At 42.3% G+C, this 22,568-nt stretch overlaps 1 protein-coding gene across 3 annotated transcripts in view; it reads left to right on the forward strand.

Annotated features, from left to right (window-relative positions):
• plcb1l (phospholipase C beta 1-like) overlaps positions 1–22,568 on the forward strand; it is a 108,370-nt gene that overhangs the window by 67,789 nt on the left and 18,013 nt on the right. For 2 of the 3 annotated variants that reach the window (XM_062411828.1, XM_062411827.1), the window contains exons 9-27: positions 317–483; positions 4,568–4,714; positions 5,884–6,041; positions 9,695–9,777; positions 9,992–10,076; positions 13,706–13,880; positions 15,801–15,887; positions 16,314–16,384; positions 16,566–16,662; positions 16,991–17,075; positions 17,681–17,805; positions 17,897–18,051; positions 18,152–18,316; positions 18,484–18,583; positions 18,932–19,036; positions 19,157–19,272; positions 21,136–21,271; positions 21,668–21,721; positions 22,128–22,347. In XM_062411828.1, coding sequence (XP_062267812.1) covers positions 317–483; positions 4,568–4,714; positions 5,884–6,041; positions 9,695–9,777; positions 9,992–10,076; positions 13,706–13,880; positions 15,801–15,887; positions 16,314–16,384; positions 16,566–16,662; positions 16,991–17,075; positions 17,681–17,805; positions 17,897–18,051; positions 18,152–18,316; positions 18,484–18,583; positions 18,932–19,036; positions 19,157–19,272; positions 21,136–21,271; positions 21,668–21,721; positions 22,128–22,347 — 2,331 coding nt within the window. The remainder of the gene's footprint in view (positions 1–316; positions 484–4,567; positions 4,715–5,883; positions 6,042–9,694; positions 9,778–9,991; positions 10,077–13,705; positions 13,881–15,800; positions 15,888–16,313; positions 16,385–16,565; positions 16,663–16,990; positions 17,076–17,680; positions 17,806–17,896; positions 18,052–18,151; positions 18,317–18,483; positions 18,584–18,931; positions 19,037–19,156; positions 19,273–21,135; positions 21,272–21,667; positions 21,722–22,127; positions 22,348–22,568) is intronic. The other variant, XR_009924608.1, reaches the window with a different exon arrangement.

A 22,568-nucleotide genomic window follows, 5' to 3' on the forward strand; every position in this document is an offset into this window, starting at 1 on the left:
TAGAGGGACTCAGACCATCAGCTGAGCCAGCGTGCCAGCTTGACTCCGACCACTCCGAGTCATAAATCTAGATTTTAATCACAGTTAAGTGAGAAGGCACGAAAGCCAGGAGGATATGGGGATGATCATTTAGTGGAACGGGCAGAGATATGAAAGACAAATTGTATGATTTACTCAACACAACATTTTATCCTCTGCTCCTTTGAGTGTTATAGTCGCTTTTCCTCTCGTCATCTCTTTTCCATTTTAATTACCCATTTGTATTCCCACCAGTCACGCTACTCTCTCTCTCTCTCGTCTTTCCTCTTCTCCTCAGGGGGGCTAAGAGCCGTCCATACCTGTCGTTGGAGCAAATGACGGAGTTCATCAACAATAAACAGCGAGACCCTCGTCTGAATGAGATTCTCTACCCTCCTCTGAAACCAGAACAGGTCCAGCAGCTGGTGGACAAATATGAACCTAATGCTTTGCTGGCACAGCAAGGTCAGTTTCATAGGTTTATAGGAAACATAGCGAAGACCTTATATGAACTTATCTGCACACGATTCTACATTTAGACACACACACACACATATATATAAATATATATATATATATTGATATCACTCTCATTTCTGTTTTTCTCATGTAAGGCTACAGCAGCGGGACTAGTTGCCAGGCAACTAGTAGAAGTTTGGCAACTTGTAGTGTTTCTGTATTTGCTGTCATTGATTCATGACTCCTCTCTGAATAGTGCATTTGTGACATATTTGCAATTGAAGCGGTGTCATGCTTTTTTTTTTTATTTCCTCGTGCTTTGTCTATTTGCATGTGTAGTGGTGATTGTGCTACATTCAGAGACTGTTTATGAAAATGGACGTAGACTCAGCTTCTGGAACGTGAAGCCAATAAGAAAGTACCTAAATCATCTAGTATCTCGAAAATGAGCAGCATAGAATAGTATGAGGAAATGACGCAACTTCCCACTTGATTTAAAACGTCAGTAAACATTTTCCCAGGGCTCTCAATCGATACTTTCAAGTTTTATTCAATACAGCATGATAGTGGTAAATTATGGTCCCATTTAGAATAAAATAGACTAAAATGCTCAGTATGTATTGGTGCATGGAGACTGTGTGATTGACAGCTGGTACCGTCTAATGGGTGCAGGTTGCAAGTGTAGGTGTGCGCACATTGTCCACTACAGTAGGATAACTTCTGGTTTACAACAAAAACAAGATGGTGCTGGCCACAATGCCAAAGCCGACGCACAAACCAATGGGGGATGTCACGATAGGTTGCAGTCATTAGTGTTTGCTGTTAAGACCATCGACTAACCTCTCAAAACTTAAAACTCCAAGCTAACAATGTGAATACAAATTAAAATCAACTTCACATAAACTGCATTTCTGTAAAAGTAAATAAAGAGAGAGAGATTTAGCTCCAGTGTTAGAGACTCAGGAGTGGAACAGAAAAATGAATGAACCACCTGGATGGAGGAGCTAAGGGAATCCAACACTGCAGGACATCTTGAGTTGTCATGTTGTCTGAACTGTCAGAAGACAGGAAGCTGCCAAAACTGGAGAACATTGCTGTGCACGTATCAGGCATCAAGGTCAGGCATGTGCCAATTCCAATTTTATCTCTGCTGGAAAGCCTGCTACACACGTGTGCCAAAAAGGGGTGACTTACTTTCCACCATATTATCTTTATTAACTTAACCGATGGCTGGGTTGTCATTTTGCCATTATATTGCACCAAACCATCTTGAAAATATAGTAATAAAGTTGACAATACTACTTTTATCTATATAACTTTTAGTTGTTTACACTGTGTCAGTTCATTGTCGTCATCATTGACTAGAAAGCACCAAAATAATATAATTAAAATTCAACAGATCTGTGCTTTATTGATAACATGGCAAACTGTATATCTTCAGCTTCCTGATCAATAGTACATCTTTGTTCTTCAATATAAGATTTGTAAAATATTAGTACTCTGCGTTTGTTTCAGGAGCAACAACCTGACAGATCATGATAGGTTTGACCTGCATTGAGCCGGCGTTATTGGGGAAAACCCACACAGGAACAAACTAACACGGCCGAACTGGGATTCTTTCTGATGTGTGCTGCCCACATCAGTACATGGATTCATATTTATCAATGTATGGAGAACTAGCAATTTAGTCTAGATAGCAAATCTTTGGTGCAGCAAGCGACAGTTTCTGTAAAAAAAAAAAAACGTTGGAACATCTTCAATATGCAGATCACATTTGCACATTTTAGTACTGGCTACACTGAAACTAAATTGACCCTAACTGACTGCAGCAGATCTTTAGAAGCGCTCCTCTGAATGAGGCACCTACTTCTTCTGAAATGTATGACAGAATGAGTAACAGGTTCTTGCAGTAGTTTCAGTCTTTTTTATGATGAAAGCACATTCAGATGTCCCGTTTGACCGCCCCATGTTCTGACTCTGATCTCAGCGATGTGCTCACACTGTGATGCTGTGTGTTCATCCTGTCCCAGGCTTTCTGGAAGCGTGCCCTTCTCTGTCCCAGTGACAGATTCTCCCATGTGAAGTATTTATCTAGCCGGAGGAAGTGCTGCCATCTGCTCTGCAGAGTGGTCCAGAGCTCCACATGCTATCTCCACACACATCCACACACTGTTTCCTTCTCCCAAGGACACTCTTACTGCAGAGATGTATGGTAGCTATGTGCATGCTAAACATGTGCTTTTATATATCACTGAAGAAGCCTTACGTGGAATACAGGCACAATCCTAAGGTCTAACCTTCATCTTGGCAACTCATTCTTCTTTTCTCTGTTTTCCATCATTCATTATTACACCTGTCATTAATCTCTCCAGTGCTCTGTCATTGTCTTTTGACGCCTTTATTCTACGCTCACTCAAGCATTCTGACATTGTTTAATGGCAGATGAGTAAAATGCAAAATGAAACAAGACACATTCATCCGGAGGATATGACGGCACATCATTGCATCTTCATCTCAAGTGACTACAGACGGGAAGCTCTGCATTTCAACTGCAGTTTCCTTACTGTCACCGAGACCCAATTTTTTATTTCACTTGAATGTGTCGTATTCATATATTTCATATTCCCTTCCTGTCGGATGTACATTCACCTTTCAAATGTCACCTTTAGAATAACACCTCCAAATCCCCGGCTTGTTAACACCTCTGTTTGACCTACAAACATCTGGGGAAACCGTGGAAACGCTGCGTCTATGTCTTTATTGCAGAGGTTAGGCCTCCGCCTGGTAAAGGAAGGTCGTAGGTAGTCACCGGGGAGCAAGGCGCTGAGTGCGACTGAGCTCAGATGTCAGACAGCAGCCAGCGTTAATTAGTCCGACAACTCTGCAGAGGGCGGCGCCGCATGAATTAGCATAACGTGGCCGGAGGGACCTGCTGCACCCGTGGAGCTTGCATCACTTCGCATATTTAGCACGACTTCAAGTGAGTGTGTGCGTGCACGTGAGTGGAGGAGGTTTTGTGAGTTGGGTTTTTTGTTTCTCGTGGACGCATCGGCTAGATGATGTGCACTCAGGTGTGTTGCGTGATTGAGCACGGGTAAAGGCAGTTTTTATTTTGTGTCCGACTGGTTTGAAATGTGAGATTTACTCATTTAGTCAGCGAATCACCTTTTCTCCAGGACTTTCAGGGAGGACATGAGCTCATTGACGACAGCAGAAAGGCGACGCTTAACACCAGTGACCTTGACGTAGAATCAAATCAAGGAAAGAATAACTTCCAGCAAACGGTGATTTAGGCTTTGTGCTAAATCAAACTACAGATGTAAGCTCAGTGCGGTTTTAATTAGGGATTATGAATTTTTTTTTTTTTATGTAAGGCATTTTGAGCAAAGTCTTCTGTCTGCTTATCTGACAGCACATGCAGTACATTTACACAGCTCAGTGCACACACTTATACACTTACTCTTATATATTACATAAAAAGTATTAGTAGAGGGAAAATGTCTCAAAGAATATTCAGGATGTGTGTTCAGAAAGTTGCACACATAGTCAGGTACCATAAACCGTGCACCATATGTTTCATTCAGTTATAGGATAAGGGGGGCAATATTTTAAATGTTTGTTACTGTCAGCAAATCCTATTACAAGTTCAAGACTTAAAAAGTCTCTTTCTGCGACTGGCAAGTTCCTGACTCTGTCCGTGCACTCAGCCCCAGGCCCATTTATATATGTGCTGCAGATGTTAATCTTGGAAAAGAAGCTGCTTGCCACCGCATTTCTCACAAGCCAAACAAAAGCAAATGGTGCAGGAGCTGGCTGTATGTGGGTTCACCTTAAAATAAACAGATAACAGTAACAGCAACTAATATCGAAATGCAAACATTGCTGATGGGCAAAGACGGTCAGCATCTTGCGAGCCTGATCATCTCTGGTTGTGGAGAGCCCAGTAAGGCTTCCGCTGCTTTTTTGTCTTTTATTGTTTAATGCTGTCTCACTGCCTTCACACATCACCAGACTCATTCCTTCTGTTCTGGACCTAAAAGAAAAAAGACATCAGACTCACTGTCTTGCTTGCTGTGTTGTGTCCACGCAGGTCAGATCTCGGTCGAAGGCTTTGCCAGGTACCTGAACGGGGAGGAGAACTGCATCATCCCCCATGAGAAGCTGGACCAGAGTGAGGACATGACGTTTCCCCTCTCCCACTATTTCATCAACTCTTCACACAACACATACCTCACAGGTAAATGCAAACACAAAGTCCAAAAATCTGTTATGTAAGCAGCTCTGTCTGTCTCTGCCAGGTTTGTACTTACGTATTCACGCTCAACACAATTTTACCCCTGATTTATTGCACACAAGCATCCTCTATTCGTCTCCACATGAACAGATCATTTGTTCATTTAGAAATGCAATTACGGTTGCACGAGTGAATACCCCCTGCTTTATGCCTTGCAGGTCAGTCAATCAAATGCGCCGTTGCATATCAGACCCCCTTTTTCCTGCAATACCTCTCCAGAGGTTATCCAATCAAGTCATGCCATGGGACTCAATTCATTGATATTCATGAGTTAAATATTTCTTTAGACTGGTAGTCACAGTAACTGGCTCCATGGCAGGCACAATACACTGACCGTTTTCCCTTCAATAGATATTAGAATTCATCTATTCAAATCTATTCTGGTGGGAACTGGAGAGCACTGAATCTTTCAAGTGGATCAAATTTCTCCGGCAATCAAAAAAAATTGAACGTCTTTAATGGACACAGCCTCATAGCCTGCGAAATGAGAAAAACAAACAGGAACTCCTCTTCTCACAAACACAGTTTTACTTTAGGTATTTTCGGCAGACTGTGTTTCTGCCCTTGCAGTATTTGTAAAGATCCATGATAATTATGCTAACAAGAGCTTGTGCAGCTTATTCATTCATGTTGATCCTGTTGATCTCTGGGAAATTACAGCAATGTTTCATACCGTGTTCAACACTATGACTAATTCCGTAGAGAAACTCTATCTCTGATGAAGGGCGGATAAGGACGTCTATCAGAGGAAAACAACCCCCAAAAAAAGTGTGAGGAAAAGAATGTGAAAAAAGGAATCAGGAAATGAATGAACCCACCTGAAGTGATAACACAGTGCCTCTCACTTTGACACCATTGCAGGAGAGCATGGTGCTAATGTGACGAGTTAATTGCTTCGCTAATGGTGACAGGGCGATGAGATTCGCCAGCTCCAGATAACGACGGCTTTTTGCTGCATGCTAGCAACTAATGAGGTTAATGAGCTCTTGAAAAGCGGGAGGACGTGCTTTTGTAGGCATCATGTTACTTTGGGATTCAATATAACAGTTACCTAAAGTGTGTGTGTTTGTTTTGTGTGTGTGTGTGTGTGTGTGTTTGTTTGTTTGTTGCAGCCGGCCAGCTCGCAGGAAGCTCCTCGGTTGAGATGTACAAGCAGGTTCTCCTGTCTGGATGCCGCTGCATTGAACTGGACTGCTGGAAGGGTCGCACCACGGAGGAAGAGCCCGTCATCACCCACGGCTTCACCATGACAACTGAAATCTCCTTCAAGGTAACACAAGGAGAGCGGGGTAATGGCACCGTTAGGAGAGGGGCAGGGTGGGGGGGGGGTGGGGGGGGGAGAGGGGAGCAGAGGACGAGGGAGAACAAGATGAGACGTTTTTTTTCTCTGAAGACTCATTTTAATGTCTTTGTCTACGGACACAGACAGAGGGGGGTTGTGGGTAAACAGAAATCACGTAGAGATGATGTAATCCACACGAGGCATCAAATGCTGATCACCTCAGCCAAGGAGGTTCTGCTTCCATTGTTGTTGTCAGTAGGGTTATTTAACATCACTGAACTAATCTCCATGAAATTTGTGGGGCGGTGAGGCACGACCCACGGATCTCTTTTTACTTTATTTAACAAGGTGAGATAAGGTGTGAATTAAGTGGTGAGTGCTCTTAATTGCTACGTGTTGGCTCTACTTTTTTTTTACTACTTACTTTTCAAAATGAGCTTAATTATCTCGTTAATTCAAAACACACAGTGGATCATTTTTTTCTTCAGGAATATTATCTAGTTATGAGAAAAACAGGGCTGTTTATCTGAATTAACAAGATAGAAATAAAAATCCTATACCTCAAAGTCCTGTGAGAAGCTCTCACCGGCTTAGAAGCTATGGTTGTTGAAGCATATCAGCCCCAGCCCAGACAAACAGCCCTCCAACAGTACTGTGTTGTTACAAGAATGGTGTCCAGAGAGGTAAGACACTGAAAGACACAGTATCTCCAAATGTCTTAAACCCAAACCAAATTAAAACCGGATTAAACTAAACAGGCGGGACGTGTTTGCTTCCATGAAAGTGAGAACCTCTTGCTGGATGATGCACAAGGCTATTTTGTTAATTCAGAAAATCACAGGAGAATTAATTGTTTTTTGAAGAAAATGATCTCGTTAATTTAGAAAAACATAATTGTTCTCACTAAAAAATCTTCAGCTTTTTGAAGTTAATGAGATAAGTTAGCTAATTGCTTAATTAGAAAAACTAATTGTTGAACCAGGTTTAGTGGCTGAGATGCGTATACCATTATTTCCATCTACATGCAACAAATCTTTTATAGTTATAACTTGTATAAGTGCAGTTTAATATCACAAAAAAAACTCTCCTTGAGTTTGTATCGTTGTATCACTTCCTTCCTCATTTTCAAAAATCTAATTAATCAAATTCAAACCACCCCTCGTTTCAACAGTAACATGCTTTAAATGTCAAGGTATAGCAATAGTGACTCAACTCAGCTCAACAGATATCTGTTATTGGAGGGATAAAAAATGCATTGAATTACATGCATGCATTGTTTTCGTATGAATCCTTCATGCTTAGGTAGGCAGAAGTGGGAGATTAAAAGAGGGACATGCATTCAGCAGAGAGCAAATTGAAAAGACACGCACACACTGAAAGATTCTAAAAAGAAGTGCTGAGCGCTGCTGAAGATTACAAGACAAAGAGAAAATTGGCTTTTGTAGCAGGAGTACCGCTAATCTATAAATCATGGTTTCATTGTTTAACACAATATGAATGTGCAATAAACACAGAGCAAAGGACTCCCTGTAACACTGTGTATTGGAAATTGTTATTGTTTAAACTCAAGATGCATTCACCAAGGGTTTTCAACTTCATTATAAAACTGAAGTGCAGATCCTGAACCACATGAACAAGAAAAACTACTTACGGCTACTAACATAACCTCAGCTCTCTGATTGGTGAGAAGTGACTTTCTGACATTGGATAACACCCACAGTGCGACCTCCTCAGAAGCTGCTATTTCATTCTGCCGGTATCAGTGTCAGTGAGGGTGGAGGCCCTCCTCCGTGAAGGGGCTTGACACCATCAAAAACACTCCGATACTCCTAATGAAGGAGCACACAGGGGTCTGTTGAGACACTCAGTAAACAGGAGCCACACAAGTGACCTATACTCATTTCAAAACATCTGTTTGGGTCTCACATTAGGGAATAGTGACTCTGCTGGGTTGATATTACCTAATGGAGGAACTTTGACATCAAATCCTAGCGTACCACCTCATGTGCCACTGATTGGGAACCTGACTCTCCTCTCAGTCAAGCAAGGAACTTCCCACCACCTGATGCGTCTCTCCGATTGGTTTGTTTCTCCGAGAGAAAACAAATTCCTCCAGCATTTCAGGCAAAATCCTCAGAAGTTGTGTTTCTGTCCTCTTCACATTGGGCAGTTTTCTCCGGCTGTAATGCAAGCAACTCATTGACTTCATAGGATTTTGATCTTAACAGCGGTGGGCTTGCACACATCCTACAACTCCAACATAGAGGAAGTCAGCTACTGTCTCCCACCTGTTCCTGCATGGAGGGATTGGGTTTTGCAAACTGGTCCATTAGAGCAAGTTCAGAGTTATCACCCTTGTCAGTCATGAGGAGATTTGTACCACAATCTGACCTCATTCATTCCAGATATTCTAGAGGTACTGAAGTCACATGGTCATATCATTATTGACCATTCGCAGGTATTCTTCGTGCAGGAAGACGTGTGAAATTCTCTGGGCAGAGGAGGTGTCATGAGAGAAGTAAGAAACTTGTGGGTGGAATCGATTGTTTGAGGAAATTTAGATCTAATGAGAATAACAGAAGAAGTAGAGCAAGCCTAATGGAATTAGTTTGAGTAAAAAAACAGTCTTCTCCATCTGCATGCTTAAGTGTCCTTGGGCAAGAAACCGAACCTTGAGTTGCCCCTCAGGAAAAAGTGCTTCTCACAGATGCACTGTATTAAAGTGTGTATGAATGGCAATAAACTGTTCTGGAAAGCACTTAGAGAGGCCATCAAGACTAGAAAAGCTCAGATTAATACAGAGCATTTACCAAATACAGACATGTTGATGCCCTGCACTCTCACAATATAGCATTACATAGGAAATCTACTACACTGACTTCCACTGATAAACACATTTGGTATGCACAGCCACAAATATAATTCTTCCAGCAATGGTGCGCAACAATCAGCCAAAGTGCCATGTATCCAGAGGACATGTTGGCTTTGGAATGAATCATCCTGACTATTGGTGTATGCGTTCTCCTGCTGTTATTGATTTCACCAGGTTTGGGGATGTTCTCTGGGGGAGGCTCTCAGGCACTCTGCAAAATTTAGGAAATCATAAAATTGTAATCGTATTTATTGTTGCTGGAATACAAGCTGGGGGATATAGCTGTTTGTTTTTCCTGTGACTCTACAGCACATCAATACACATTAACCAACAGTGACAAACATTGCTTTTAATGTCATGGATATAACAAATCATGACAATCTGCCTCTGCATAAAGAGGATATGTGTGCTGGTGTCTGTTGGTTGCATTTATACAAAACTCGGTGGAAAGATGGGAAAGGGGCCAAGAAAGAACTGATTACATTTCGGGGGTAAATCTGTCTTAAGAATTGTGAGATAAAGACCCATTTCCCTGGATTTAATGTGTCGGTCTTGATTTTTTTTAAATCAAGCACATTTAGGGGACCAATATTTGGGAGTGTGTGGGATTTGGTGCTGATCCAAATAATAATAAAATAATAAATCTAGTGGATTTAAAATTGGTTTTATAAGGGCACTTTTTAGCCTCTGCAGAGGTTTGTGCTCTACTGACAACCATTCTAGGTAAATCATTACTATTCATCATTTTTTCTTTCTGTTCATCTTCTAGGAGGTGATCGAGGCTATCGCAGAGTGTGCTTTCAAGACATCGCCCTTCCCTATCATTCTGTCTTTTGAGAACCACGTGGACTCGTAAGTCATTAATGTCAGGGGTGTAAAGGCTACAGAGTGACTGTTGACCTTATTGATGGGTATTGTCTCATCAATGGATGGTTCATTGATGAACGTCAGTTCAAGCCCAATTAGCTATTTAGCTTTATCTTTGTAAATGTCCGGAGGGGGATTCTTAACATTGGTAACATACATATTTGTGTGTGTGTGTGTCTGTGTGTGTGATGACTTCCAGGCCAAAGCAGCAGGCCAAGATGGCAGAGTACTGCCGGTCAATATTTGGAGACGCATTGCTTACAGAACCTCTGGAAAAATATCCTGTGAGTACATAAGATGCTTTTACACACATGCATGTACTCGTTCAAGATTACATGCTCTTTTTCTTTTGCTGCCTCTTTCTCACACACACACAAACACACAGACACAGACACACACACACACACACACACACACACACACACACACACAAACAAACACAGACACACACACGTATACATAACATGGCCAGCAGAGAGATGTTATCGCACAGATGAGTGCACCAAAGAAGTGTCCTTGAACACTTGCCTGGCATTCAGTGTTCTTCAGATGCACATAAACATGTATATATGGGTGAAAAAATGCCATTTTATCTAATTAATTTGATTATATATTTATATTTGTGTCCAGTCCTTTTTTTCCTCTCCATTTGTCCTTCTCACATCCAGCAACATATCGACATGCCTTCTAGCACCTGGCTAAATGTGTTGTCGCTGTTCTTCCTCTTGCTGTCACTCCGGGCACGCACCTAAATGGCATCCTAGACTTTATCTTGCTCTCTCTCTCTCTCTCTCTCTCTCTCTCTCTCTCTCTCTCTCTCTCTCTCTCACTCACACACCGTCTGGTTTCCATTCCCATTTTCTGTCACAGAGACACACACATACCTGTGGCTGTTTATGTGCCACAGAAGCCAACTTCTAATGATTCACCCCACAATCATTTTTTATTTTTGCCTCACCGCTATCATGGCCGAGACTGCAAATGATAGCCGTACAAGATTAAATGGGAATGTTTCACGCTGTAATCTAAACATGGCTTTTCTTGGCAGTCCTTTATCTTTCCTCTGTTGCCATGGCTACCTGTCAAAAGCTTGCTTTCTGTCTTTGTGGCCAAACTCTTTTTTTAACCCCCCCAAAGGAGTCTTTGTGTGTAATGACAATGGCACTTACATGAGGCAACTACACACACTTGTCGCACAAACCCTCACACTAGCTTGATCTTGAGCACGCAGCCCTGCACACATGTGTACTTATACATGCCACTTACTCCTCTCCTGGGACGACTTGTCCCTGTTGGTGTAACACTAAAGAACCGCGAAGGTTCCCAGCAGCCAGATGCAGCATTATCTCACAAACACAGGGAGCTCCTTTAGCACCGCCGCCTGCCAGAGACGCGTCCCATTGAGAATTGCGGTCTTCCGACTGGATTTGACATTGAAGCATTATCGGGGGGGAGAAGCCTTTCGAATGGAGTGGAAGAGGGAAGGAGGCAAACACCAAGGGAGAGGGAGAGAGAGACAGAGGCAGAAAGTGCTATTGAGAAATGAGATTTCTACCACTAAGCATGTAATAACTTGGAAAGGTGAGTGCAATGACAACCACTCCCTTCTGGCATCGAGACGGCTGTGTATACGGCGTGGCGAATGGGATATCAACTCTGTTAGTCCATAGGGTCAGGGCCAGATAAGGTGATATAGCTAGATTGGCTCCAGCTGAGCCTAGGGTGAGAATAAAGAGGATTACAGTTTTCTTAGAAACTCGAGTGCCGCCTGTTTCTCCACTCCACAAAACCGTAATTTAACCTGAATACAAAAGACTGTTGTTAGGGTTTTCTTCTTTTACTTTGTTTTGATTTTGTTATTGTTTTTCAATAAAGCCGAGAACGGTCAACTCTTTTCCAAAAAATGTGCTTAAAATAGTAAAATAGTCCTTTTTGGTAAACTTCAATTAAAGGTCCTGCTTTCAAATTGCTTAATGTATCAAAATGATATTGCAGGAAAAGACCCCAATGTGAGATTGCTATTTATTGTTTTAATGAATCAGTATCACTGACATGTAAGTGCATTTAGAGTGCATTTTAATGTCATAATTAAAACTTAACGCACTGGTAGTTAAATCCACTGGTAGTTAAATCCATAATAATGGCCCAAGTTATAACAGAGTTCACTAGAATTGCACCCAGTACAGTGAATCTCTGCCAAGGTCAAATTTATAAAGATTCAGATTTGATTTGGATCTGCATCAAATTGAACACACTCATTACTATCAATCTCCTAAATATGCATACTTTATCATCAAGATCCATACATTATTCCCTGAGAAATCAATACAAATGTAAGAACAAAAAAGAAACCTGGAACTGTCCCTGATCCAAATCACTACCAATGGTTTAATTGGTTCTGATCCAGATCAGTACCAATGGTTAAATTGGTTTAATGCAGGGCAGGGTCCAGATTACATGCCACACTCAATCCTGAATGGGTTCCATTTAAGTTAAATTGTTTAGTGAAGCCAAGGAAAGCAGTGTGTCTTATCTGTATTTTATCACATACCATTAACAAGTGCAGCAAGGATTAGATGTGTGCATGGCAGCTGAGAAAGTATCCTATTGGACAAGCTTCGGTTTAGTTTGGTGCATGTGTCACTGTTTTCTTGCTCTTAGAAGAAGTAAAACATTTAAAAGTTTGGTCATGTATATAGGTGATGAGTTGTAAAGACCCTGCTGGTGTGTATACATAACATTGGCGCTGACTTTCTCGATAATCCATTATTAATATCCCTAAACACTTTGATCTTAAAGCGGGATACCCCATGAATAAATCAGAGATCTGCCTATTTCTTGTGTGCTCCCTTGAGAGAGTGCGTATTTGTGTTTAACGCTCGGTTTCCTCCCAGGAGGCGGCTTTTAGTGTTGAAAGTGTCAACTTTTCAGCTGTTACATCAACAGACATCAACAGCAAGCAGAATCATCCACAGTGAATTTTAGCACAAGATGTTTTTGCCATGAATTCACACTCCAGTAATCATCATCAGCATTTACGTTCTGTAATTAGCTAATTTGTATCCAAATAGCTGTAAAATTTACTATTTTAATGTGGGGTTGCCTTTTAAGACACACACACAATAGGCAATAATAGTCTAATAAAATAAGTACGTAAGGAATAGCAGTAAACATACGATTTCAAACTATTTAAAGCAGTCCTTCCATTCTCCAACAGATTTGACAATCAGGATATTGGATGTCATGGTGGTTCAGTGGTAGCCTCTGTTACCTCACAGCAGAAAGGTTTGAGGATGTCCACAGAATTGGGTCTTGACTTTCTGCACGGTTTACCTTTCACATATGAACATCACAGCAGGAGATTCTCCACTCGGACACGTTAACAACATCACAGAGATATATGGAGCGTTCAGGTGAGGGCTGGTGCAGTGGCAGGATGTAACCTATTAATTCTGCTGCGGAGATCACATGCTTTTGTTTACGGCCCACTGACAGTGACGGTCGGCCCTTATGACTCCTCATTTCCATGCGTCATCTTTTTTGTTTGCAACTGTCGCGTGTTAAAAAGCATCATCAACCCCCCCCCCCCCCCCCCCCCAACACACACACACACACACACACTCGCTGTGATCTCCCGCTGTGTTCCCACATTGGAGTTTTTACAAGGGGGCTGAAGCTCATGTCTGAAATCAGCTTATGTGAGCCCTGTGATGGACTGGTGAGCTGTCCAGCATGTACCCCGATTCTTGCCCAATGCCAAGCCCACAACCATCAAAGGATAAGCCGTATAGATAGATGGATGGACAACAGGATATTACATCAATCTGCAGAAAAAGCTTTCCTTCACATTATATGAATCTCTTTCTTTATTTCCATGACCTTTCTGTGATTGCCATGACCTCTCTGTCTCCAGATGGAGTCCGGTGTCCCACTACCCTGCCCGATGGAGCTCATGGGTAAAATCTTGGTGAAGAACAAGAAGAAACACCACAAGACCGACGGAAGTACCAAGAAGAAATTGTCGGAGCAGGTTTCCAACACCTACAGTGATTCTTCCAGTGTGTGTGAGCCCTCCTCCCCGAGCGCAGGTACAGCACACGCACAAGCGCACACACACACACACACGCACACACACACACACACACACACACACACAACACACACACACATACATACACACAAACACACACACTCACATCCTCCTAACAGAGCCATCAAGCCACACTGGGACAGCCGAGTTATGATGTTTCAGAAGTAAAATATAGCCTAACGGTCTGGGCCCATCTGCTCCACGGAGCGACACCTCTGTGCCGTCCAGGAACTGAATCACTGGAGCCAAACAGTGCTATTGTTTATCATTCATCATTTTCATGGCCCTCTCCATCAGCTGGAGCTGTTATTGGCTGTTGCCTATACTGCCTGTCAGGCGTACACACTGCTAGTCACAGGGGCATCTTAAAGACTGGCCAGCAGTGTGTCAGTGTGTGTTCCTGCAGCTGTGTGTACATTATATTATAACAGGGGTGAACTTTCACGCATCTCAATTTATGGATTTTTATATTTTCACAGCTGCTCTCTGGTCGGTGTTCTCCATCATCATTCATTTCTGCATATTGGCTGCATTTCAGATATGTCGTGTGTGTGTGTGTGTGTGTGCCCGTGGAGTACATGCATGCTTCAGTGTTATTGTTCTACATAACATTTTGCTCGAAATGGTCTGTTCATTGTATCATCCAGCTTTAAACAGTAATAGACAGTCACGTTGAGTTTTCCTAATTGCTAAGCTGCATGCATCTTTCTTACACTAAAACACACTGCCCCCTGGTGTAAGAAAAAATGCAACACAGGTGTCAGCAGGGGCGGACTGGCCATCGGGAATACCGGGGACATCCCCGGTGGGCCGATGGCCGAAAATATAAATCCAACGGCCCATCACTATGATGTACCGGCCCACGCCCATCATCGCATCAGCCCTACAATGGTTGAAACAGCGGCGCAAGCGTAATTTTCTCCAAGAGCTATACCTATCTATTCGCACTGACTTATTTTATACTGCTACTCGCAATCGGTCTTCACACTCATGGTGACTATTTTTCGATTTTTTTTTAAGTGTCTTTTAATATGTGTTTTACAGACTTCGGAAGTCCAAAGTAAGAAAAGATCTCCACCTTATTAATAAACTCCTCTAAATTGGTTCTTACACAGCCGAAGTGTAGAGAATTTGGATTTGCATACATACACGCAACGCGGCACCCAGTTATACGCATGCGCACCGCCGTGTATTGAGTGGGCCGGTCTGACAGAAACTCCCGGGCCACTTTTTTCCCCCAGTCCGCCCCTGGGTGTCAGAGGTAGACTGATCTGTGATCGAGGAATTTGAGTTTTTCTTTGCCGACACATTAAGAGACATTCTGTGATAGATACTCTGTGATCAGTCTAGGTTGGATTTTAGAGGTGGGAAAGGCCCTGTGAGTCTGTGATTCAGCAATCACACTAACTGCATGTCTAAACATTGATTGCAATTCACAGTGTGATTTCATGTGGAGTTCAGAGTTGGTTATCTTTTACCCACAATATTTGGGCCTCTCACCCAGTGTCAGCTGATTTTTGCTTAGTCAAACAATGAAACAAACACTGATTAAAAACATAACCAATCAGAAGTTTTTGAGCAGCCTCTCTGTGGCTGGAAAGCTGTGAAAGTACAAACTGGTCTTGTTGCTGCCCACATACTGTGATGTTCCTCTTCTCTCTGGACACTTAGAGAGATTATAGTGTGAATATCAACCTGTAACTATAGATGCAGGGTGGACAAAAATAGTGATTTAAAAAGTGAGGTGGACAGATATTACATAGTTATTAAGCAAAAGTGCTGCACTTGTACTGAAAAGTAGAAACACTGCATTGCCAACACTTCAAATGAAGCTTTGTTGTGTTCTATACAGTAGTTTGACCTTGTGTTTTTATAGAATGGGAGCTTTGTTCCTCAGACGTTTGTTTTTTCCACCAAGGTTCCACCAAAGAAGAGATGGCAGATTCTTCACAGCCCTCCGAGGGTGCAGAGCTCAGCCTGAGGCCGCAGGGGAGAAAGTCTATCGGTGAGTCAGACATAGTACATGACCTCAGACTCAGAGGGAAATCTTTAGCAGGGCTCTCATTAGGCCGGCGCAGAAGCTGTAGGTCAGTTCACATTAATGTCCTCAGCCAGCGTGACCTCAGATTCCGTGGCAGATCTTGAGCAGGCCTCTCATTATGTGGGTGCAGAGGCTGTGTCAGCTCCAACAAAACAATATTCAAAAGAGTATCCTCAGTGCGTGAGCTCTGTGTATTCAGCTGTCGCGGTTCCCCCTGTGTTTCTACTTTAAATATAATGGAGGAAACTTATCCCAGATAAATACTTTTTTGAAGGCTTTCAGCTTTCAAACCGCTCTGCCAATTAGATTTACACATATTTAACTTCTTTAAGGTTTTTTATCTTTATGTAATGTGATTATCTGTGACCAAATCTGTGACTCATGTTTCAGGTGAGGTGGAGGCAGAAAGTGAAGATGAAGATGATGATGATGACGACTGTAAAAAGGGCTCAATGGATGAGGTTTGTCCTTTGCTCTGCATTTAGTTGAAAAACTATTTCATAGCTCAGTAGTGTGCACGTCATGTGCTAAGACTGCCCCCTAGTGTCAGTATTTGATCATGCATTTAATTCCTACTGACGTGTCTTCAAAGTTCTTCTCAGTGTTTTTAAATTATTGTGTATATGTGTGTGTGTGTTACAGGGCACAGCCGGCAGTGAGGCATTCGCTACAGAGGAAATGTCCAACCTGGTCATCTACATCCAACCAGTCAAGTTTAACAGCTTTGAGGCTTCCAAAAGTAAGTGAGAACCCAATACACATGTAGTCTTACAGCAGATAACTGCTAACAACTGCTAGTGGGGGGGAACAGTAGACTGTGCAAGAAACGTCTGCCCCTTTTGTCAAGGAGGATCATTTAGGAGTGCCCTGCTGTGAGGCTGCCGCTGGTTACATCTGCACTATATTCAAAGTGGTTTTGTAGTTTCTCAAGAAACAATGCGATTGGTTCAAGATTTTGGATCCAGAAGAAGTTGAACTCTCATGAACTAGTGTTGTCAAGTGTTACAGCAGCGGTACATTTGGACATCAATTCTGATCAATGTATCTCTCCATCTTATTGCCTGCAGAGATCAATCGCAGTTACCAGATGTCGTCCTTCGTAGAGACCAAAGCTTTGGAGCAACTGACCAAATGCCCCGTCGAGTTTGTGGAGTATCCTTCTCTCTTTTATGGAAGCAGCGCGTCGTACAACTTCATATGACTCACATTCATTGAATCGGGCTAAAGAAACCTAATTAAAATGAATGGATTCAGTCAACAGAAACGCTGTAGTGCTTTCACTTTGAAACAGGTACTGAAAGTGCTGAAAATATTTATCTTTGTGACACACATACACGTTGAAACTGTGGTTAAAGATCATTTTCACTCTATTTCGCTGTGAACCACAGGCGGTTCTTGGAAAATTAGGTGAATCCCAGACTCTAGAAGAACCAGGACTGAGACAGGAGGCCTCTGCAGACGGTGACAACATGGGCGTGGAGATGAAAATCAATGCAAACATGTGCTGCTTCCTCATCCAGTGTAGCCCGCGTGTTATGATAGAAACAGCATCATTTTTGCTCTTTACGGTCACTTTGCATCTGTGGCTCATCTTGTCAGTGGAAGTAACAGATAATAAGATAACAAACAAAAATACATAATTAGGATTTAAATGCAGTCTTACTAGTATGCACGGCCGAAAAACAGTAGAGGTGATGGTGGCAGCTGCAGCAGGAGCAGTATTTTGTAATGCTCTTCCTTAACACAGCTCTGTTCAGATACAACAAGCTGCAGCTGAGCAGGATTTACCCTAAAGGCACTCGAGTGGATTCATCCAACTACAACCCTCAGCTCTTCTGGAATGCTGGCTGTCAGCTGGTGGCTCTCAACTTCCAAACCATTGGTGAGGGACGATCCTTCATTCCATCACACAGTAATCGCTATTATTAAACTGCAAGTTGGATTTGACTGGGATTCTAATCTTCGCTCCACAGATTTGTCCATGCAGCTGAACCTGGGCATGTACGAGTACAATGGAAAATGTGGATACAGACTCAAGCCAGAGTTTATGAGACGACCAGACAAACACTTTGACCCTTTCACTGAGAGCACGGTGGATGGGATAGTAGCCAACACACTGTCTGTTAAGGTGTGTGTTGGTCTTTTTTGTGTTTGTGTGGCTCTGTGTGTGTTTGAGTGTATTCATCTCTCTCTCTCTTTTGTTTTCTCTCCGTACTCCTTCCTTCCAGATTATCTCAGGCCAGTTCCTGTCGGATAAGAAAGTGGGCACATACGTGGAGATCGACATGTTTGGCTTGCCTGTGGACACCAAGAGGAAAGCTTTCAAGACCAAGACATCTCAGGGCAATGCCATCAACCCTGTCTGGGAAGAGGAGGCCATTGTCTTCAAGAAGGTGAGACGAAGGGGTCACATATCATTTGAACAGCTTACGTGCTTAGGAGTAAAGTTTCAGGCAATTTTATCGGACAAGTATTATGACACATACCAGCTAAATGGTCCTTAATAGAGCATGTATTTTCAGGAGAGGGAATAACCTGGTTGTATTTTCTATTCCCTCAGGTTGTTCTGCCCACACTTGCTTCAATAAGGATCGCTGTGTTTGAAGAGGGAGGAAAGTTCATCGGCCACCGCATCATTCCTGTGTCGGCCATCCGTCCAGGTGAGTTTTGATTTGATATTCCCTCATTATGTACCATCATATTCAAGAATCACAAAAGAAATACAGAAGAGATATGTAGAGGCAATGGTGCATTAAAAATACACTCAATAATGCAAAGACATGTAAATAGAACAATAAAATAATGCAATTATTATATACAACAAAAAATTGCATACAAATCACTATGGTAAATGAACATATTTTGTGAATCAGAGGATGAAATGTTTACATAAGCTACAGTTTGTCCCTTAAATGTGTTTAACTTATTGGATGCTATGCTACTGTGTAGGTTACTCTTCTAAATAAGCTTCTTTGCTGATGGATGTTTCTCTTACTCAAACCCTGCAGGCTATCACTACATCAGCCTGAGAAATGAGAAGAACCAGTCCCTGACGCTGCCGGCTCTGTTTGTGTATGTGGAAGTGAAGGACTACGTTCCAGACACATTTGCAGGTGAGTCAGGTGAACGTTCTCAAACCAAAACTTTTAATGTTTTGAACTGAAAACGCTGCAGGTTCAAAGTCAGGTTTGGTGTCATAAGAAAAAAAGCGTCTTTTCTTCCTTTTTCCTCAGACGTCATTGAAGCTTTGTCCAATCCCATCCGCTATGTCAACCTGATGGAGCAAAGAGCCAATCAGCTGGCTGCTCTCACTCTGGAAGAGGGAGGAGAGGAGGAAGGGGACAAAGAGGTGTGTGTTTATAGTCATTTCTGCAGAATAGATAGACTTGAGTTTTCTTACGTGTGGAAAGCTTTGCGCCATTGAACAGTTTATCAATAAGATGAGCAGCCCTGCGGTCAGCCTGCTGCTGGTATAGAAATTCAGGTGGAGCTCCTTAGCTTTAGTATGAGGAGGGCTTTCTAATAAAACCACAAAGTACTTTAAAACCCACAGCCAGCACCACTGCAGTAGAAGATGGATGGTGAACCACTGCTGGTTTCCAGCACAGATATTATCAAAACACTTTGTTTGGGCTATTTTTCATTCCCAGTCCCTCTATGATAAAGTGTAGTGCAGCCACAGCGGTAGCAGCTCTGTTGCTGTAGTTAATCAAGTCTCTTCCAGCATCCGCCTGCAGGCTCTGATACTGGGTCTCCTCAGGGGGGTGGGTTCTTTAAATTTGACTCTGTGTACTTTCATTATTTTTCTTGAAGGTAATTCCTCACAGGGTGTGACACGTGTAATTAACCGTATATTTATATATTTTAAATTACCTGCAAGTTCACTTTTTTATGTTGGATGTGTATATAAGCAACGGTCTGCTAACACATTAGCAATACGACCTTTATAAGACTGTAATGACTAATGACCAATGTGATCTTACAGCAGATTACGCCTGACACTTTAAATTTCAATACCCTCCCAACACTAGGAGCATAATTTATGAACTACTGACTAACTGGATCCATGTGATGTGATACACTTTACACTGGAGCTGTGCCAACTGCTATATATGAATCCAAACTAGAGTTGGCAGTGACCTTTAACTTCAGTACGGTCCTCATTTCGGAGGGTTGTAACAAGTCCGGGCTGCTTCAGAGAACGTGACCTTCTGTTTTGTTCCGAGCAATGTCAAAGAAGAAAACGATTCGACTGCATATATGATACACTCATGGGACATCAGTGTTACAGTTGAAACGATTTTATGTATAGTTGTAAACGGGATACTGTAAGTCATTTTAAATGGATCTTACGGTGAGAACAAGTAGCCAAGGATTCATGTGGGTTGCAGTGCAGCAGAGAACAGGGAAAGTGATGATATCTGAGCAGAGATCAGAACAATTTCCAAGATTTAAGTCTGGATAAGGTTAGGGTGAGAGGCCAGGCAGGACACGGGGTTATCCGAGGTTATTAGAAGAGGGGACTGGAAAGAAGGGTTGTCCCTGAGGGGCTCCTCTTCTCTGATTTGCCAGCTGATAAGATTTCCCCCAAGGGGGCGGCTAACAAAGAGTGGTTTCATGCTGTGACCATGGCAACAGTCGCCCAAAAGCGGTAGAGCATTGAGAGGCAGAGCACAGTTCGCCGAGGTGAATATAAAGAGGAGCAGCGGAAGAAAGGAGAAGGTCCGGCGTCCGTGGCTGGAACAGAGATTGCCAAAACTGCATTAACCTTTCAGAGATAAGAGCGTTTAGTCGGAGAAACGTCCGAGCCAAGGGGGAAATAAAGCTGCTCCGCCTCGGCACAGGACGCAATGCTGAGAGTGGGTTACCAAAGCTATGTCTACAAACTGTCCTGCAGGACACAGGTACAGCAGGGGACTTCTGAAACAGATACGACCACTTGAGGAGGTTTATACTCCTCCCAAAAAAGACATGTAGCAGGGATGTGTAGCACTTGATGTGTGTGTGTGTGTGTGTGTGCAACACTGCCGTCAAACTTTAAAGGCTTTTTTCAGTTTTTATTGTACATTATTCATAATGAGCTATTACTTATTCAAACAATTTAACATTATTGATTCAAAGACTTATTGGGTTTGGTGAGTTGTTCTGTGGAGGTATCAGTGTTGAGTAGTGTAATCATTTCTATTGACTCACGAGTGGGATTGATCGACAGGTGGAGGCAGGAAGCGACGCCCCCTCAGAATCGAGGGTGGACCAGAGGGTGACGACGCCGACAGAGAACGGAGTGAGCTCCACACCGATCATCGCCCCTAAGCAGCCGTCACTCGTCGGCCAGAATCCGTCTGCAGGTGCTCCATAATCATAATGTGCAATAATTCACACTCCATTGTTCTGTAGGTGCATAACAAGTTGATTTGTAATGTTCTTACAGTGACTTTAGAATAAATGTCTTTATTCTGCAATGATTATTCTGACTTTTATCATAATAATACACTTGTAGTTTATTTAAAATATCATATGGAGAACAAATCTGGGTCTTACGGCTTAAAAGTTAAAAAACAAGAGTAAAAGATTATGTTTGGCTTCAAGATTGTTATTCAAAACAGAAAAGATTGCTGATTGCTGATTTATTGATTAGCTCTGACTTTGATTCTTTGTGGTGATAAATAAGGTTATGCTGTTCATATAAATTTCAAGTTTGATTGTACAAATCACTTCATTAACTTTACCTGTTTTGTCGCCAGGCTCGCTGAAACCAGCAGTGAAGAGTGAGGATATCGTTCAGAGTGTTCTCACTGGTAAGACGACGGTTTCAAACATTGAATATTATTATTTTTCCTTATTTAATGTGAAAGCAATGATTGGGATTGAAGTGTTATTCATGACAAACTATGATAAACTGTGATGATGATTGTTGTTGCTACAACATGAATATGATTCTGTGATTGTATTTGTGCTGTGGCAACACATGGTAATGTCTTGCCATTGAAGATTACAGAATTTAATTGATGAAATTGGTAAATGAGTTAAACATAGTCTGGTGTCAAGAATACAAAGGGTTTTGTTTAGTTTGCTTTTAAATTTGCAAATAAAAATACCTTGTGAACTTGAATATTGAGACTAAATGCAACATAACCAAAATAAATGTTATTTTTCTTTCATTTTGCTCTCTTGACTGGTGTCCTCCATCCCCTTTCCCCGCAGAACTGGAAGCTCAGACTTTGGAGGAGCTGAAGCAACAGAAGGGAATCGTTCGGGAGCAGAAGAAGCAGTACAAGGAGATGAAGGAGCTGGTTCGGAAACACCACCGCAAGACCAGCGAGCTGATCAAAGAGCACACAGCTCGCACATCCGAGCTGCAGAGCCAGTACCAGCGCCGGCGCTCCACCCTGAGGAAGAGCCGCAAACAAGACGGTAAGAAAAGGTAGGTAGTCCTCCTCTTCTCCCTTCAAACCATTCTACCTTTTCATTTCCCCTGCCCTGTTTCGCCTTCGAACGAATTCCATCAAATATGCATCAACACTCAAAAGAAGAAAAAAAACCTTGTAGACACAGTGTCATAGAGATTAGCAAATCTTGTCTGAGCAGCAAACTGTTACTGACGTCAGGGTTTTGAAGTAACTGGAGCAAAAGGGGAGATTTTGG

Source organism: Platichthys flesus, chromosome 18 (assembly GCF_949316205.1).
Source record: "Platichthys flesus chromosome 18, fPlaFle2.1, whole genome shotgun sequence".
Classification (NCBI taxonomy): Eukaryota; Metazoa; Chordata; class Actinopteri; order Pleuronectiformes; family Pleuronectidae; genus Platichthys; species Platichthys flesus.